Genomic DNA, 20,713 nt, shown 5'->3' on the forward strand with positions numbered 1-20,713 from the left:
CTCTTGAAAGGTGCTATTTCTGAGCTTTCTTGTATGTGTCATCCCTGCCAAAAAGTCCCCATCAGAAAAACTTACACATATCCTACACTATTGCTGACACAGTAGACTCTTCAATCGTTTTGAAACATTCCCATAACCTATTTCTTTTAATAACTCTAGCCAAATAATGTCTGCGAACAGCGAAGCATCAATTTTCTACCCTGCCCATGGGAAACATCATTAACAACGAAGGCATTACCACGCGTAACGTTTACAAAGGGGCACTTACCACGTAAACGTCTTTTCAACGCGTATGCCTTCAACGATCGTCTTTACCACGCATAAAAAAAAACGTAGGATTAAAAAGGGGGGTTGCCCCCCCCCATAAAAAAAAGAACCCGCCGTGCCGAAGAAATCAGCATCGTTTGAGAGGAAGCGGAATAAACTTCTGCTTCCTCTTTGCGACGTGATAAAGGTGATGCAGGGAAAACGAATTCCGTGGTAACGCATGCGTGGAAAAGGCATGCGTTGCAACGGAATTCGTAGTAACGACATATAACCCCTGCCCATGTGCCATTATGCATTTCTACACTCGAGATTACATGAAGGGTCAAACAAAGAGGTATGCGATCTGAAGGAGCAGGTGGAAGTATATCCAACTCAACACATTTAAGGTCCCTTGCTACCAAAAAGGAATCTATTCTAGCCGAACCTAGATAGTCTCTGCTACAGTAAGTAAATCTAGATGCAGTATGTGCTGTTGATGCCAGGTATCAATCAGCCCATAGCTCTGCTGTAATAACTGATTTGTCGCTTTCATTTTTGCACCACTTTTACTTAGATGTTTATCTTGGGCTACTCTAGTCTTCATCTATGCAAGCATTTGATGTTTTCCTGATAATCATCATGCTTTTGTCTTGATGAAATCCAAGTCTGCAGTCTTCTTTATGTTAACAAAATCTATACTTACCAGTACCATCAGAAACAGCTCTCAGTCGTGGAGTCCACTTATCTTACAGTGATCATGATTTCAGATTCTGGATGTGGGTCTGAAGTTGAATTGAAGGATGAATTGCCAGACAGAGATACATTCTTTATTTCAATTATTTTCTATTGTTAATCTCTCAATACTTTGTTTCTTTCTTTGCTGCATAGGTAAATTATTCTATAAGTGTTCAGATAGAGAAGGCAGAACTTTTGACTGGCTCAGATAGCTCTTGAAGAACTCATTTGCTTTAATTACCTCCTCATGTTGCTGCTTGCCCTGCATGGCTTTTTGAAGGCCAGCATTAATTGTCAATCTACTTTTTCCTGGTTGTCCCAACAGGAGCAGTAGGAGGCTTGTGCATTGTGTCATGTCAATCTACTTTGTCTAAGAAGTAGTGTAAAGGCTTCACAGTCCACATGGACATCTACCTGAAGTTCAGGGCTCTGATTATTTCTTTCGCATTGTTTCGGCTTTTCCAAAGTCCCCTCTTGGTTGTCTTCTGTCACCAGGTGCATTTTTTCTTAGGGAATCGCCTCAAGTTCCCTACTGTTGTCACAACTCATTGTAGTTCCCATAGAGCTGCCCTTTTCAGGATCAGATTTCAATAAATGATGAGGTTTTGATTCTGCTCTCTCTTCTCAGATTCTATGGAGTGCTTTTGTTTCTATAGATACTAAAGCAGCACAACAGTTCTCATCTTGAGCCTGAAGCCATTGTCTGCTCACAAGTGACTTCTAAGCCATTTCTGCAGCCACAGGAGAGAAATTATAATTGCTACTAAATGATGCTTACAACCCCCGATTTGGTGTTGAAGAGCTTATAGCGAGTAGCACGCTGCTCCGGAATCCGAGTTAAGTAGTTAATCCAGTGGTATTGTTGGTTATTGGCATTTGACTTCAGTTTTACTAACTAGGGCAGCATGTGAAAACTATTGGTAAGCAGGATGAAAGACCACTCCAATACAGTAACAGGCAACTCATGGACAATACATAGGAAAATCCAAAAAATGAGCCATACTTCTCACATGAATTCTCAATATTAATGGTTTAATGTGAATCTTTTTCATAACTGTACTAAAAATGTTTCCATCTTCTGTGTTCTTAGAATGTGAAAAATGCCCAAGTCAATTAGCCGAGAGTGACTGAGGCCAGCTGCGGGCAGTCACTATTCCACAACATCATTATAACCCATGACTTTTTATATTTAAAATAGCATAGAATAATAACAAAGAGACTTACGTTTCATCATACACAGGGTTCAAATTCTTCTTTGACGTGTGTGTTTTTCTTCTCCCTGATCTTCTCTTGTCGGGTAGTAAATATAAACGGACGTAGGGATCAGAGCCCACCTCTGAAAATGCTATTAAATTTCTAAAATAAAAAATAAAGAAACATGTTGGCATGTTTATCAACAATGATATTAATGTAATTAGGTAACAACTACTATTATCTGTTCTGTGATACTGAACAATAGGCAATTGTTTGGACAGGTAGGAAAAAATAAATGATTATATTCACTTTGGAATCCACAATTAATTATCTGTTTTCTGGATTAGAAGCATGTTAAATTACACTTCCTTTTTCATATTCAGACACAATTTGGTTGTGTCTAACTTCTGTGACTGTAGCCAATTACTACTTAACAGGTTTGCATATATCAAGAAACGACTTTCTGAACACGTCAAAATTATAATATTTTACCATTCAACAATACCATACTACATTCAAGTATGTTTTACTTAACTGCATATGACTTTTGCAGTGTGAGTCTCTACTAATCAAGTCAAAGTAATTTACTTCACCTTACTGTGTACGGAGACTTTTTCAACAATTACATCATAAATATTACAATAACACCCACTTTTAACCTCATGGGCGCTATTGTAATTACGGCCGTATGCTGAGATTTTTAAAAACCCATGTTACATGACGAGCTGGGCTCGTCATCAGCGTGCGAGGAGGCTACACCATGACGAGCCCAGCTCGTCATGAGTGTGGAAGGGGTTAAAACATTTAGGGTCTGATTTAGAGTATGGAGTACAGTTTGCACTCCATCAGAGCAACGGAGTGATATACTCCATCACATTAACAGAGTACTCGTCCTTAGCATTTACAGATGTCTGCCGGCCCTGTGGACATCTCTAGTCATTGGTAGGAACTAATGTTTCCTACCAATGCCTCTTAGCATTCTTTTTGTTTTTTCTTCAAACAGTAGTGAAAGTTCCTTATTGAAAAATCTAATCTAATGACACCCACACCACAGCAGTTGTCGCCTAGAAAGATAAAGTAGTTTAACATTTTTCACTGGCCCTTACCACCAGGTTTTTTCCAGGTGGTGGCAGATACTGAAAATTAGTACTTAGTTACAGTCGCAACACTGGTGTAACAAACCATGAGGGGGCCTCCCTGCAAGGCACCTGGAGGGGCCCCCTACGGCCTCAATCAGGAGCCCTGCAGCCAGAGTGCTGTGCTGAGGGGGCCCTCTGGAACTTGGGGCCCCCCCGGACCGCAGGGGCTGCGGGGGCCTGTGTTACGCCCCTGAGTCGCAACATAGTACCCTCTCCGTCAAACTATATATCAGGCCCCTAATTCCCTAAGCACTCCGTAATCATGAACACACATGATTGCGCACATTTCTATTAACATATGATATCAAGAGAAAGGACCATTTGCCTACCAATGATAACAACAAAGGCAGGACCAAATAAAGAGCAAGATAGTAACTCATAATCGTTTGCTTAGTGCTAAGAGAGAGCATACGCTCCAACATGATATGCTAATTTGCGTGGCAAACTGTGACCTACACAAACATGCAGTTACATTATCTCAAGGCTCCATCATACCTATTAAGATTAGATTGATAATAGGCTCTTCACCCGTTATACTTTATCGGATAAGCCAGGAAGTTTATACCACAGTGACATTAGTATGTGATTGGAGAGGGCAGGTTACTCTATGTAAAGGAAATCTTTCCTGTCTTGGCTGTGGATGCATGTTCTTTGACTACCCCCAAGGTCTCCAGGTAATTTGAAAATCATGTTTAGCATATGGGACCGTTGGGGACACGTTTTTAATTAGAGGTTCCTCATGATTAAAAGTTTTTATGATGATCTGCAATCTAGTCTACTTAAGTATTTCTTTCGAGAAATAAAAGTTTAGTATGGAACTCAATGGTTCTGAAGGGGTAGAGTGGGTTGCATGAAAATCTACAGATGATGTGAAAGCTGGAGCACTAGCAATGCCTTCTAGATCCATCAAAATAGAGGAGTAACACCAGGAATGAGCTCCAGACAAAGATTTTCCAAAGACATATAGATGGACCCAAAGAATTGCTCCTAAAGTCAGTGTACCAAAGTATAATGTGTACAAAAAGAAAGCACTGAGATCACATGAAAATGTCAGCAAAAGGAATGTTAGGAAATAATTGGGATGGGCAGATTTTCATCAGCACTAACCAAAACCCATCAACATTTTCATCTTTTATTAGTATTCCCTAAACGTTCTTCAAACATTGGCACTTTACAGAGCTTTATAAGAAGGAGAGAAGTAGAGTGCGAGGACTGAGATTGAGAAAGGGAGTGAAAGAAAGTTAGTTCAGCTAAGAAATTGGACGAGAGACTACACGTAGAGTTTGTCATTTCCCATATTAACAACAATTGTATCCTTCTTTTTAAAAGTACGCTGGCTTTCCCAAATATAAATCAGTTATGCAAGCAATATTATTGTTTCTGAACCATTACAGAACATGCATGCCATTGTAGTCTACCCTTTTAATTTTAGAATTTTACTTTTATGTTGGTGTTTTGGAGTGAGGAATATGCAAACCCTGCTATGCCTTAATGGAGCCGTTGCTTTCAGTTAGTTATAGATTAATAGAGCAATGCAAAAAAAAATGACATTGTAATATTTATTATTATTTGCAGGAAAACACTTTTTGATACAAATTCAAAACTTTCAATGCTTCCTCCAAGGCTAGGTGTCCATAGTTGTGTTTGGTATAGACCCAAATGAACATTTTCCCATTGAAATGTAACTCGAGAGAACTCCTCAATGTATTTCAAGCTTTAAACCTACTTTAGTGGTGCACTGTAAAATAGCCAACCACAATTACAAGACATTTTGATCTTGTTTACCGGAAGCACATATTTGTGAAGAAGTACTCAGCAAGGTTTAAGCTACCCGTTTGGCATGGCTTGTCATGTTGGACACATTGGGGGAGCTCACTGCAACACTTAAAACCACCACATAAGAAATAACACACCAATCTCACCATTAGTTGTGTGTTTTTAATGAGTTTATACTCAGGCAAACAAAACAACACAAGTGAGTTTTCTAATCTCGACACAATATCCGGCTTGGTTGACAATAATAATATATATTTTTTTAAGTCACCTGAAGACTCAAATGAACAAGTTACTTACCTTCAGTAACGCTTTTTCTGGTGGACACAGTATCTGCCTGTGGATTCCGCACCTTGTGAATATCCCGTGCGCCAGCAGCATTTGGAAATTTTTTGTAGCTCTCCACGCCGATGAGGACGACGTCACAGAAGTCCGGCTTCGCTCGCGACTCCGCTGACGTCACTGGAGCCATAAGAGAGCCTCGTCGGCGTGATGATGTCAGTTCTGCCCTTTTTGTTCCTTACCTTCAAAGCACACGGACGGACCAACACCAATATGTACAGTATAAATAGTACACAGGGTTTGAAACAATACACACAGTGTAAAAACAATTCAGAAAAATACTTTCATTGAAAGTACAATTAAACAATATCAACATTGTAGGTATACAAGGGTGGACAACGTGGAGGTGGGTGGGCCAGTGAGGAATCCACAGACAGATACTGTATCCACCAGCAAAAGCATTACTGAAGGTAAGTAACTTGTTCTTCTGATGGATACATCTGCCAGTGAATTCCTCACCTTGTGAATAGGGTCCCACAGCAGTCTCCACTCCCGGAGGAGGGTGTCCATCCTTCTATACCAAAAAGTCCTGTATGACAGAACGCGCAAAGAGACCATCTGTCCTCAGCTCGGAATCTAAGCAGTAATGCTGCGCAAAAGTGTGGAGGGAGGCCCAAGTTGCCGCTCTACAAATGTCCTCTACAGAAACACCTCTAGACAAAGCAGATGTTGAAGACTATGCTCTAGTAGAGTAAGCTCTAATACCCTCTGGAGGTTCCTTAGAGGCCAAAGAGTAATAGATCTTGATGCATAAGATAATCCATCTTGAAAGGGTGCGCTTGTGCACCGCATTGCCTTTCCTGCAGCCAGCAAAACCCACGAAGAGCTGGTCATCCACACGATAGTCTTTAGTTCTATCAATGTAAAAACTCACTGCCCTCTTAGGAACCAGGCGGTGAAGCCGCTCCTGCTCCTTGGAAGGGTGAGAGGGAGGATAGAAGGAAGGAAGGGTAATGGACTGCACCAGATGGAAGGGAGTTATTACCTTAGGCAGAAAAGCAGCCCTGGTCCTGAGTACCGTTCTTTCAGCATGAATGGTCAAAAATGGGGGTTTTGAACTCAGAGCTTGAAGCTCACTTACTCTCCTTGCCGAGGTAATAGCAACCAGAAAAACTGTCTTAAAACATAACAGTCTTAAGGGACACTTGTGCAAGGGCTCAAAAGGAGAACCCATCAAGTAGGTTAAGACAAGATTTAAGTCCTATTGAGGCACAATAAATGGAGTGGGCGGAAATTTGTTGGTAAGGCCCTTAATGAATCGTAACACAATAGGCGATTTAAACAAGGACGGCTGATCCAGCAAGTAAAGGAAAGCCGACAAAGCCGATAAATAGCCCTTCACAGTAGCCACAGCAAAACCCTGCTGGGCTAAAGAAAGAGCAAACTGAAGGATGTTGGATAAACGAGCCCTTAAGGGGTCAATAGACTTCTCTCCACACCTTGAGACAAATTTGGACCACCGATACGAATGAATAGACTTGGTGGAGTGTCGCCTGGCCAAAAGAATCACATCCACCGGCGGGAGAGAGAAAGAATTCAGATTGCCCGTTCACCAATGATGGTATCTGTCTAAAGAATATGCCAATTCTTTTTTAGCATTTTCTTAAAATAATTAGCCCCCGCCGAATAGGGAGTTACCATCCGGAACTTGCCCTTATCTGTTTTTGTTTTTTCTTTTTCCAATAGCAACTGATTTCTCTGCATGCCTCTCACTTTCTGTAACGTGGCATTAAGTGCTGTAGGATTATAGCCCCTTACAATAAACCTGGAAATGCATTCAGATGCAGCCATTTCAAACTCTCCTTCCTTGGAACAGTTTCTTTTCTGCCTGAGTAGTTCCCAGTACAGAATACTCCGGACGAGTTTGGTAGGATGACTGCTGGTTGCATAGAGTATCGAATTGCCCGCAGTGGATTTGCGATACAGCGCAGTTTGTATGTTGCCCTCCTCAACATATACTCTCAGGTCCAGGTAGTCCATTGCCACTGGACTCACTGTACCCGAGAATCTTAGATTTAATTTGTTCTGGTTGAGGAGCTCGATATATCCATGTGCCGATTCCCCTGTTCCCTGACACACAATGAAGAGGTCATCTATATATGGATACCACTCTATGACCTGGCCTACGACGATACCACTTAGGTAGGTTTTGGGTAGCCGCTCCTCCCACCAGCCAACAAACAAGTTTGCGTAGCTGGGGGCGAAGCAGGTACCCACTGCCGTACCAGTAAGCTGTTTGTAGTGTTGATCCTCAAACAGAAAGATCTTGTTCCTCAAACAGAATTCAATAAATTCTATGAGCATTTTGTTGTGTTAAGTACCACTGTTGGCGTTTTTCTAGATAGAACCTCACTGCCTTTAACCCATCCTCATGGTTTATACATGTATAGAGGCTTGTGATATCAAGGACCATAATCTTTTCGAAGTCCAGTAGGCTCTGTGGATGGTGAGTAAGTGATTTCTCTTAAGAGCAGCAGAAGTAAGAATCAACCAGCATTTGCTCGTAGATACTTGCCATATATTGGTCATATCCAGCGTCGGCAGATCTTTACTCCAGATACTCTCCGGGATCCGGAAGTCTTCCTCCCCCGCTGAGATTAGGGCCCAATACCAGTAAGGAACTTCTTTCTTGAGTGGTTTCCTGTCCAATAATTTTACTTCTAGGGGACTATTTCCTTTTCTGGGATCTTTAAGTGACTTTGACCAACTCAGGAGTTGATAATATTTGAATTTCGAAAGTGTAGAGTTTGTACGGCTCGATAATATATCCCAGTCTAGAAGCTCATTCTTAAACAGGAGTTGCCCCCATTCCAGTATTCCTGCTGTTTTTAGAGGTACTGCTAGGCTGTCCTTAAGACAGTCCGGAGTTGTAGGAGAGTCCCAGATGGGAGCCTTGTCACTGTAGAGAGGAATATCCAGCGTAGATCTTACGCAGTACCATAACTTAGCGTCTGACTTCAAGATCTTTAATTTTCGGGGGGGCCGAACTTATATAAGAAATGACTGGTGTTATTCGTCATTTTCTGTAAAAAAACTGGGTAGTTATTGTAAGAGCCCAGCAACACCTTGCTGGTTTTGAATTGAAACACCCTACAATATTATAGGATGTCTGGGCTAGCAATGCCTCCCTGATCCTTATTTCTCCTTAGTTTGTGCCAGGCAATCCTTGGTTTTTCTGAGGACCAGATAAAGCTAGAGAGGTCTCCCTGAATTTTTTTGATGGATTCTCTATCTACCTCTAATGGAATAGAGCTGAAGATAAAAGTAAATTTCGGCAATATTGACATTTTTAAGATGTTTGATTTACCCAGGAATGTTAGTGGTAGCCCGCTCCATACTTTCAACAACCTTTTTACCTCAACCTCAACTCTATGCACATTAATTTGAGTTATTTTCTCGATGTCTTTTACCAGGTCGATACCCAAATATCTTATTTTTTCTTTACAATACGGGGATGAGAATTCCTCATTCCAACTCATTATTTCAGTTTTGGATTGGTTTATCTGGTAACCTGATAGTTTCCCAAAACTAATCAGAGTCTCCTCTGTTGCCTTAAGAGCTTCTTTTAGGTTAGAGGTAAAAATCATGAGGTCATCCGCGTAAAGAGCGACTTTTTTATACCACCCTTGGTAATGAAAAGGGGAAATTAAGGGTTGGATCCTGAGGCATTCCGCTACTGGCTCAATATAAAAATTAAAAAGCAAGGGGGAGAGGGGACATCCCTGGCGTGCTCCTCTGCCTATCTTGATGTTCTCTGTAAGCGTGCCATTTACTAGACTTTTCGCTTTGGGTGAGTTATAGATGTTTTCTACCATTTTTATTATGTTTTCCCCTAGATTAAATTTCTTTAGGACCTCACTTAGATAGATCCAATTTACTCTATCAAACGCTTTAGCAGCGTCTATCGCAATAATTGATAGAGGAAGCTTCTCAGTGGTGGCGATGTCTATTGCTCCAATAAGCTCATGTGTAAGATCTTGGAGGTGCCTTCCTGCCACGAAGTCCTCTTGGTTGGAGTTTATCAGAGCCCCCGCAATTTTCCCTAATCTTTTAGCCATTATTTGGGTGAAAATCTTATAATCGCAGTTTAAAATGGATATTGGGCGGTAAGACTTACATTTTTTTGGACTTTTACCTGGTTTTAAAAGAATAGAAATGGTTGTATCATTCCAGGTCTCAGGAATTTTACCATGATCCAACATTTTTTTATTAAACAGAGCTGTTAAGTGAGGGACCAGGGTGTCTTTTAGTTTCATATAAAAGTCGTTAGGAAGAGCATCAGGTCCTGCCGCTTTACCTTTTTTCAGACTTTTTATAATTCCCTCTACCTCCTGAATTGTTATTTCACTGTTTAGAATTTCTTTCTCATCAGGGGGCAGAGTGGGGATATTATATGAGTCAAGAAATGATTTTATTTCCTCGACTTTCGGATGATAGTCCTCTGTATATAGATTTGAGAAAAAGGTTGAAAATTACTGTTTAATCACTGCCTCATCAGAACCGTTGAGGGTGGGGTTGGCTGGATCTATACTACCAATTTTGTTTCTGGTTTGATCTGTTTTAATCTTCCACGCAAGCATTTTCCCACATCCCTCACCATATTCATAATGGGCTAGTTTGCTACAGTCCCATCTCTCTCTAATTTTGACCTCTAATATGGTCGCTAGGCTGTCTTTTAATTTTAATCTTTCCTTTTCTAATTCTTGCCCTCTCGAGGAAGAGTTGTCTGAAGATATTTGGAGGCCCAGGGTTTTTAGCTTATTTTCTGGATTTCTTTTTTAAGCTCCCTTGATTTATGTGTGGTTAGCCCACAGATTTTCCCCCTAATTACTGCTTTATAAGCTTCCCAGACCACTTGAAAGGGGGCAGATTCAATGTTATCCTCAAAATATAACTCTGTCTCTCTTATGAGCTGATCAATAATTTTTGAGTCCAAAAGGACTGAACAATCCAGCGTCCATCTTTTGTATTCCGAGTTTTTTATTTATGAAGGTAAAATTACCCTGTTTAATGCCCTTCTCTTTCCATATATCAATTAGACTTAAGTCTCTTTTATAGATTCCCAACCACTCTCTCATTCTTGGCAAACTTGCCTGTTTGCCTCTGGGGTTCCGATCCAAATTTGGATCTAAAATAATATTGAAGTCTCCGCCCAAAATCACAGGAGATGATACCGAGATTAACTGGGTGTAAAGAGACTGGAGTGGTGTAGGGTCATCTAAATTAGGTCCGTAATAGCCAGCTATCGTAAAGATATCACTACATACACTAACATTTGCAATCGTCCATCTCCCCTTTGGATCTGATTCAGATGAAATTATTCTAGACTTCAAGGAACGAGGCCATAGTGAAGAGCTGTCCAAAATGCGGATTACAGAGGGCCGACGACCTGCACATGTTTTGGCAGTGCCCCAGACTCGATGGTTTCTGGAAGGATGTGGGTAACACCTTAGATGGGGCAATGGGAAGACATCTAACTGTAAGTACAGATCTTACTCCCGTTGTTTGAATAGTACAATCAAGATATTTCGCCTGTGGATTTACGAAACCCAGCTGCCGAGAACCAGAGTGAGGGTCTATGGACATTTTGATTACGGTGTGACCTTACTTGCAAAGAACAAAATACGATGGGATAATATACACAGGGAGAAATTGAATCAAGGAAGTATTTGTTTGAATTGCCCTAAAGTCCTGAAGAGGCCTGATGCAATAGAAAGGCTGAAAGGCATCGACTGCTTGTTTACGGCATCAGCACAAGATAAATTGATATAAAGTACATCAAATTACAGGAAAGGAGCTGGAGACAAATGGAGGGAGAAAAAATTAGACCTTGTTAAGCTCCATCATACTATGTGTTGGTGCCCTAAGTACAGGGAATGCATTGACATAAAAATAGGTTAACATCCCTTTTTTATTTTTATTTATGGTGGGCATTTGAACCATAAGTAAGGTTCTTTACTTCATGTTTGAATGTTTTTTGTGTTTGTAATTTATATAAATGTTGTATATATGTGTATATATATTTGTTAAATGTTTATATATATATATATATGTGTTTTCCAAAATAAGAGGAAAAAGAGAAAGATAAATATAATACAAAAATCATTTTTTCTGAGTCATTAATTTGACGAACAGGCATGTATAGGAATTGTGTATTTAAAAGATAAGATTGATTTAAATCTAAAAAATAATACATTTTGTTAAGGAAAGATAATTAATGGTATCTGTCCTATAATTAATACATATAAAAAACTGCACCGTGGGCCTAGAGCTTGAGTGCATGTGCGCGGGCGCATGCTTTGCGTGCCTCTCTCCGCGCTTCAATTCCCTCTCCCACCACAGATCTTGTCACTCTGCTGGCCTCATTAAGTTCATCGCTATCACTTTCGCACACAACTCCCGGGCTTCTCTTGCGTTTCTTCCCCCACTGCTCTTGCTTTAACTGGCCTATTTTTAGTCCTCTTCTGCCATCCTTAGTCTCTTTACTGCCATCCAGAATTCACTCTCACCTTCCAAAAGGGTATTCCCAATCCTCCTCATCCTGACTCCCTTGTCCATATGCTCTGTCACCTGCTTAACATTTATCTAGAGAAGTGTTCATCACTACAACGAGCGATGGTAAACAGAATACACTGCCAGTCTCAGTGTGTTCGCCGAATCGTCCCGTTCTACTTCCTATTGGTACTATTTGTATCGGCCTCCCTTCTCTGCTGTCCAGTTGGTTGACCCTCGCTACATAATCCAGCCTCTTCAATGCATCGAAATGATAGCTTATATATTAGCTCTTTACCTCCCTTTTTCTTTAATTGCCCATCTATTGTAAAGCAGACCCTCTTTCCAATAGCATTGGTCCTTTGAGGGCATGCCGCCTTCTCCCAGTTCGCAATTGGTCTTCCTTGGATTGTCCCTCCCTGTGTCGTCTTCTTCTTTTATTCAAACTCCTTGCTTTCACTAGATTTTATACATTTGTTTCCCTATGCTTATTTTACTTTTATCTCCCCCTCTTTCAATATTTGGTATGCTCCAGTTTCTTCTCTTTTTTCTCAATCAGTAGGTCCACGGTTCCTGTTTTAATGTGCTTACAAATATGCTTGTGCAATGCGTTTTTTACATCAATATGGTGGGATTTGTCGGTCCCTGCACTGATGTATCCCCTTGATGCATGTTAGAATAAATTGTCCCTCTACGGCTACCGTCAGCCTTAGGCGTTGTTTATGGTCGCTACCCACCATTGCCTCGTCTATCTGGCACCGCGTCTCCAATAATATCTCTGCGTTTAACAGTCACCGCTGCCCGCTCCCTCCACCCGCCTGTCGGCGGTTCTGCTCTCAGTCACCTCATGGCGATCATCATCATCATGAATAAACAGCGCAGCTCTGGCAGCGGAAATCATTTATTTTTATACCCTCTAATGTGTCTTTTTCTTCTCTTTACTTTCCGAAGTCTGTCTTTATTTATCCTGTTTATTTATCCTGTCTCTCTTTTTGTCCCTATCTTGCTTGCATTTTTCCCCTTGATTCTTCATCCGCCATGGTCTTCATCCGCCACGGTATTATTACGAATACGTAATTGCGTTTTACTGTATTATACGTCCTTTTACACCGCCGCCCCCTCCCTCTGCGACCAGCTGCAAAGCTATAGCAATCGCGTGTTACACTCTTTCTTAACCGGGGCTCAGTCACATCTTAGCACACACATACCCCTCCTACAATCCATAGCCTGCCTTAAAAGAAACACCCAGCGGTGACCGGGGCAGAGTTAGATCTTGGCAGACACCTACCCCTCGTACAATCCATTGGGTGCTATCATAAACACACCCAGCGTTGACTGGGGCAGAGTCAGATCTTGGCAGACATATACCCCTAGTACAATCCATAATGTGCCTTTAAAAACACAGCCAGCGTTGACCGGGGCAGACTGACAATTAACCAAATCAAAAGCTTTTTCGGCATCTGAGATACAAATATGAGCTGGAATATGTTTGGTGTTAAGAAAATCTAGAGCTTCAACTAAATGTGTGTTAGTAGACAACCATCTTCCTGCTATAAAACCGTTTTGGTCCTGATTTATCAACAAACCCACTACCTGATTCAATGTATTTGCCAACAATCTTAATATTTTATAATCAGAATTTAGCAAACTGATTGGTCTGTAAGAGTTTACATTTCCCTAGTGTTTGTTCTTTTGGAGGAAGCTTACAACAATCACAGTATTAACAAGCATTGGCATAGCCAATAGGTCTCGCGTTTGGGACCTTATAAGTGTAACAGTTGATGCTGTTGCAGTAAGGATATTGTGCTGCATAACTAAATACTTATAAGGCCCCAAAAGCGAGACCTATTGGCTATGCCAATGCTTGTTCGGTTTGGCATCGAGGAAATCAAAAGGTTTTTCAAAGAAAGACTCCTCCATGGAGTCTGATCTTGGGGTCAAGGGGATCTTCAATGGCAGTTTCGATGTTGGTGACTGTTAGAATTTTAGCGCCGATTTCAGCCCCAGGTGGGCCTTGTGGAAGCCGTGTGGTCAGGAGGGGTGAGTGAGGAGATGAGGCAGATTGTGCTTTTCAAGTGGGCTCTAATAGGCATCGACCCAGTCTCTCGAATTCAGGGAGTGACAGTCAGAGGAGCGCAACACAAAGGATTATGCTGTTTTTGGCTCGCCTCTGTTGAGGGAGTTTTAGGGATTTAAACTAACCTTGTGGTGCAGGCAGTAAATCTGGTATTTGGGCCAGGGTATGGGATGGCACCTGTCACACGGCAAGCTCTTGCATTCTTCTTATGCTTCAGAGGCCTCTGAGAATATGGCCTCTAGAATCTTGCCTTCATGAACTGCTATAATGTCAGAGTGCTCATCCTGTTCTTCCTTGACACCAAGCAGGTGTTTGATGCCAAAGATATAAGGCTTCTCGGGGCAGGCTTGCTGCTGCCTCTTATGGTGAGCTTATCGCTGTTTACTTTGATAGAGGAGGGTTATTTTGCAGCAGAAGCCGCAGCAGGAGTGATATAAAGTTGTGTCATGGGTTGGCAACAGGAAGAAGTTACAGACACCAAGCTGGCCACTTATTGGGTATCTAGCGATACACATAGGGAAAAAGTGGAAGGACGTACATTCCACGCCCTCATCCTATGTGCATTTTCCAAGAAACGGCTGAAAAGACTTGTGGCTCATCAAGGGCCGAAGTCTGACAGCACAATGCTACAAAGGCTAATGGTTAGTGACAGTTGGGGCAGAAGTCCCAGGAATCACAGAGAGAAACTCTTGGTAGAAAGGTGTGGCGTTGTTCTCGTCGCAGGACTCCCGTCGGCCCTGGAGCTTCGTTCTCGAACATCCAAGCCCGATGATAGAAGAAAACAATCTTGAGGTGGAGCCTTATAGTGGTGCACTGTGGAATCATAACCGTTCTGCTGGTTAAAACTTTTGCACAAAATGACAATCTGCCACCCCTGGACGCAACACTAGAAGTCAGGAGTATGCGGAGCATATACATCTACCATCTCAAATGCTACAAAAATCACTCCCTCCAGCACTGTGGATTCAGTTATTACAAAACGGCTCAGCTATTGAGTACTTGATATATAGATAAAAAATTCCACACACAAAAACAAAGGTTAAAGTGACATTATAGTTAGGTGTGATAATGAATGAATGAATGAAGCGAAATTTATAGGGCGCAAACTTAGCCCAAGGGCATCAAGGCGCCAGGCAAAGCAAAATAAAAACCGACAAGTCTCCAAAGGTTACCGGGTCCAGGGCTTAGAAGTAGACCTCTCGGAACAGCCATAATAAGATCTGATTTCGTTTTTAAATTTGAGATGTTATCAGTGATAATCAGCCCCTCTCCCCAAGGTTTATTACGCCGTGGGGACCACATCCTCCAGGGCCAACATCAATTTAAAAAAAAAAAAAGGGTGGGGGTGTCGGCAGTACTTCTCCCCAAGCCTTAATTGGCGCCAGGGGACAACAAATGCTGGGGCCAAATTCCAATAAAAAGCAGAGGTGGAGCCTAGTGGTCCCCCTCCCCGCACCTTAAAATACTCCAGGGACTCCATCCTCCTGGAGCCAAATACAATTAAACAGGGGAGGACGTGCACCCCCACCACCCTCCCTCCCCAACAGTTCTAGGGCCCTTGGTATTCCATCCCCCAGGGGCCAAATTCAATAAATTAAGAGGGGAGGGGGTTGCACTGCCCCCCTCCCTGAGCCTTATTAGGCACCTGGGGTCCCAGCCCCTGGAGCCGCATGTTATTATGGAAGAGTTGTGGAAGAAGTGTGGCGCAGCGGCCAGGGACACTGACGCTGGATGCTGGGGATCACAGTTCGATGCCCGGCTCCGGCGGCAGGGGTCTGCCCCGCACCATGTGACTCTGGCAATAGCTTACTTAATCATCCCGACAGCCCCCAGCACTTTGACACCTTCAGGTAATTGTTCGCACTTAACAAATACTGGACATTCATACTGGACATTTATTATAAAGGAGAGAGGCACCTATTTTGGCTCTGTGGACCCCAGGACCAGCATTAATTGGAGGCTGAGGGGGAAGCCCGTAGAACCCTTTGGACCCTGGCACCTACCTGCATGGTGCGGGAGGCCAACATGCTCCCACCCAGAGGGAGTACCTGTTTTTTGCACGCTCTCTCCAAAAAGGAGCAATTTTTTGGATGTTTCTCTGTGCGCACAAGTGCGGGCAAGGAATTAGAAAATAATCTGTCCCAGCCAGCAGGAGCAGACATGTGTTTCTCTACCCGTCCTAGTGTGGGTAGAGAAAGTACTCTGTCCTGTGTGTGTGCTCCCCGGGCCTGGTTCTCCGGGGTCTAACAAGCCTCTTTTGGTTTCTGGCAATCAGCCCCAGAGGGATGGGGCCTCCTGGCGAGGGCCCTGGCACTTATTTTGTTTATAAATGAAGCACTGTAGTGGTGTACCAAAAACTTTCAGAACTACTGAATAAAGCAAAGTAAGGTGGCTCCACTTCCTGTCACAGAAGAATCAAAGAAGTGGAAAATGAATTTGCATAATTTTTTGAACAATTTATACCATGTTGCAGAATGCATTGTTTGGCAAATAAGGAATATGAGAGATCATTTTGCAACCGGATTTAGCTACAGTGAGCTTTCTTTGTAATAAAGAAGCCCAGATCTACTTTTGTTTAGAACAAGCAGAGGAAACACTATGCGGGATGGACTACTCCAAGAAACTGCCATACCTCAACCAAGACTCCCCAAATAAAACAAGAAAACTGGGTACTAACCTGCACGAGTGCACCACCACCATAAGTTTGTTTCTTTGAGAACTGTGACGAATTGTTAACTGGATCTGACCCAACGGTGACTGACCAAGTGTAGTTCCGCTGTGGAGTAAAACATGTGTCAGAAAGAATAGTTTAACTTCGCACACAATAGTAATAATTCATTTAAAAAGTCTCCGCTCTCCTTTTCAAAAAGCAAAACTGGCATACCAGGTCTTTGCATCAAATTTTATGTGCTGCCTCAGCCAGGCAGATATCCCATGGGTGCCTGAAACGTGCCAATGCCAACATGGGTATTATTATAGAGGATGCACAAAAGTGAAATAAAGAAACACTACTTGCTCACTGGTCACACAATATATCATGCAAGCGTTACATAAGCCAAGACTCAGAATTAGTGCACTGTACTTTTGAAGCTGCTGCAGCCTTTGCCGGAGCTCCTGGGTGGCAATGGGAAGTGATATGTCCGAAGCGATGCTTGGAGTTGGTTCTTTCACTGAGAGGTGCGTTGGGGAATACGTGAAGTTTCCACCAGCCAAGCTGGACGAGCTTTGACTGAGTTCAGGCGGCCGCCTGGGGCTAGCACTGGGGGGAGTGTTTTTTTCGCCCTTGTCCATCATGTTGATTTCTGATGCCGAAGCACCACCAGCCTTTGGGGCTTCCATGACTCCAGTGCCAGAAGGATGAGACTGGGGGGAAGGCTGTCTTCCTTTCTGGATGGAGGGCCTCTTGACTTGGGACGTCTGCGTCTGGCCTGGAGATCCCGCTTGCTTCTCGACTGAAAGAATCTGAAAGCAAGAGCAAAAAAATTTCCAATGAAGGGAATGCAACAGTACGTTCAAACCCAAACTGGGTAATCCAAAAAAGGTGCCATACTGTAGAGTAAGCAAAATAAAGTTTCAATTTGTAACCTGCCAAGTTCCCCGCTGCTATTTTGGTTAGTAGTATAGCAAAGAAAATTTCATGCAACTATTGATACAATCTTTATGTGATTGGTATTGAAAAGCTACGCATACATTTCAGATATAAAAAATGTATATTTATTATTGAAATTCATGAATGAACATTCCAGAAGCGGAGGTTCTTCAAGTTACCATTTGTGTTGAAGGATAAATGCTTAAAATATAATAGATTAGTTTAGCAGTTTTTACATACACCCCGTTTTAGGATGGTCTACAAGGCTGTTCACTTCCTCTTAACACATAGTGGGGTCCAATCACTGCTGCTGGAGATCTATCTGTCTGCACATCCTCACCACAGACCTCTGAAAGTCATTCACTGATAAAGCGAGTGACCAGTATGACAAGCGTGTTGTGCAGGTCTTATGGGACGTGCCTCACACTAGCCCTTTCGGCTGACTGCACCGTCTCCGTAGTACTGAGCTACCCGAGGTCACAGATACTGAACATGCATGAGAGCATTCGCCTCACTTCACACAAAACCGATCACACATGTATGTTGGTATTACCATTGTAATAATTCGCTAAAACTCCTGGATACAAGCAGCGCTATGCAAATACGACTTGATTGCTTGAAAACTTACGCATTCTTTGTAATCCGGAGAGTGATGAACAAGCGATTATCCAATTAATAACGTACATCTTCATGACTCATGAGAAATGAATGGTTATGGTTCAGTTACACAGCCAATCTCCACTGAGACAAGACCCGGCATTTAAAAGGGAACAGGAATACCTACCAGGAGGGCGAGTTTCATTTTTATGGAGCTGCTTGGCCCGGAGTTACTCAGTTGGAACCGCTGGTTCAGAGTCAGCTGTTCGCTGGCCAGTAGCTGGCTCAGAGGAATCGTGAGATTTCCCATTGAAACTTCATGGTACTCGTCTTTGACCTGCAGCAAACAGGAGGCAAAGGATGGGTACATCAGCTGGAATAATATAATACGAGAGGCAGCATTTGTTAGGAATAAAAAGTGCCCTGATGTCATAGGATATGGTCTGTTTTCCCATAAGTCCTTGCCTGCTCCCCCACTTGGACCCCCCTTCTTGGTTCTCAAATTTGCATTTTAACATGATTGCATATGCTGCACGGACAGGGTTGGTGCATGCCGGCGCTATGTTCGGCGAGGCAGCTTTAGATGTCATTGTACTCGCTTACTTGACTGTTTTTTTTTATTGTGTTGCATGAACCAAAGACTATAATGTTGGGTACAAGATGAAATTACTCCTTGCTGTCAGATTCTCCGTGTACACAATATGGCAGATTCCTTATTATAGGCAAGCTCCATTTACCAATCCTGCATACATGTCACAAGTGTGTTTGCTAAATCAAATAAAGTTATTAAAAAAAACAGTCCATGACAATATATTACATACAAGTAGTGAAGGTACACAAAATAGGAAGTGTTTGCTGGAAAAAGTCTGTATATATATCAGGTGTGTTTGTAGAGCATATGTTTGCTCTCAAGGAGGTTTCTTGGTGGTACTGACACAGATAAAGAACATTTACTGGTACCCAAATCGATAGTAATCTTATCAAATCTAAAAAGATGAAAGACAACAGATTAACCAATTTTAGATAATATAGGAGGGTCGGTGCATGAATGGCATGGCCCCATACAGTAGAGGGAGGTCTTTCCAAAGTCACAGCCAAGGATCCAGAATCGAATTGCACTTCTATTCGACCAAGGTTCAATAACACAAGCCTTGAGCTACTCTCTCCAATACTTATAAAATCCTACAATGCATGCTCAAGGTAAACACCAAGGTAAAGGCCATCTTTCAAGCATTAATGTTGGCTTTTACAAAACAGAACAGACAGTGGAGAATAATAGATATATGACTTGTGCAGCGCACCAATGCCTAAACCATTTCTTCTCACAACGATTACACATGAACCATTATATTTTAACTACTAGTTTACAGAAAGGACAGTAAATGCATGAAAACACCTTTAAACTGAAATTCTGGGGGCAACATGAGTTGGCAGACATGGGCCCAAGAGTAAAGAGGTGGAGGTAAATACAGTTTCCAGTTACATTGACAGAGAAATCCCACGAGCTCCATGGAAGCAAGTTTTGTTTATCTCTATGTATCTCCACAAACAGGGTCGGATTGGGAACAAAATTAGGCCTGGGAACCGAAAGAAAAGTGGCCCAAAAATGTGTGGATAATGACATTTCATGAAACGTTGCTTGGTATTGGGAGTAATTTTGTGAGAAAGCTCTGGTAAATTATGCTTCCAAACTCATGGGGTCAGTGGCATTTGCTAAGACTAGACGTACCACTGTACACACCATCACTCCACTGCAACTCACCCACTGGTCACCTTACCAAATCTTCAGGCCTGTACATTTCTCTACTTCAGGTGCGGAATTTGTTAGTCACCTATTAGTCCCTTTGTTTTTGCGACCCCCCCCTCTCAAAAGTTCCTTTTATGTCCTCCATTATATCAGGCAATGAGTCAGAGAACCATGCACTTCCTTCATGTTTGGAGGGTGCTGCTCATCCTCTATCATTCTGATCCTCTCTCCTCTACCTTTCCTTTCTTCATCTCTTGATTTCCTTTTCTTCTTCCAATGTTTTTGTCATTCTGCCCCACTCTGCTGTTTCACTTCTCCATTTGTCTTGCTCCACATTGTTCTCCACGATCAATCCATTTTGTTACTCTATGTCTATTCTTCCTTCCCTTTGTCAATTTGTCCCAGAATATACATTTTTCGGAGTATTGTTTTTAGTTTTTTAGGTCGAGCCTAGGCGGCGCGCATGCGCTGTTTGTAAGACCCTTTTTCTTAAAAAAACAAACCTTTATTCCCGCCTGCTATTAATCATTAGCTCACTGCTCATTGCTCTTTTTTGCTGGGCTCTGAGTTGTTCACTCAGCCGATGCGTAACTTCTGGTTAAGACTAAGGAGCACCAGCTGAGCACAGTCCGCTTGCTCTTACTTTCCTTGTCGGGGTTTTAGAGAACTTTTTTTTTTAAGTTGCTTCACCCCCGTAGCTACTTCCGCCCTCCTGCCACATTCGGACACAAACGCAGCGTTTAAACGTTGCAGACTGATTCCTCTTCAATGTTTACTCACAT

The 20,713-nt window shown here is 42.3% G+C and overlaps 1 protein-coding gene across 4 annotated transcripts in view; it reads right to left on the minus strand.

Moving 5' to 3' along the window:
* ESYT2 (extended synaptotagmin 2) overlaps positions 1-20,713 on the minus strand; it is a 556,590-nt gene that overhangs the window by 11,527 nt on the left and 524,350 nt on the right. For all 4 annotated transcript variants that reach the window (XM_086941503.1, XM_086941502.1, XM_086941501.1 and 1 more), the window contains 4 exons: positions 18,372-18,521; positions 17,081-17,460; positions 16,676-16,774; positions 2,206-2,337 (listed from right to left, as the gene is read on the minus strand). In XM_086941503.1, the coding sequence (XP_086797629.1) occupies positions 2,206-2,337; positions 16,676-16,774; positions 17,081-17,460; positions 18,372-18,521 (761 nt within the window). The remainder of the gene's footprint in view (positions 1-2,205; positions 2,338-16,675; positions 16,775-17,080; positions 17,461-18,371; positions 18,522-20,713) is intronic.

This window comes from Lissotriton vulgaris, chromosome 10, assembly GCF_964263255.1.
Source record: "Lissotriton vulgaris chromosome 10, aLisVul1.2, whole genome shotgun sequence".
NCBI lineage: Eukaryota > Metazoa > Chordata > Amphibia > Caudata > Salamandridae > Lissotriton > Lissotriton vulgaris.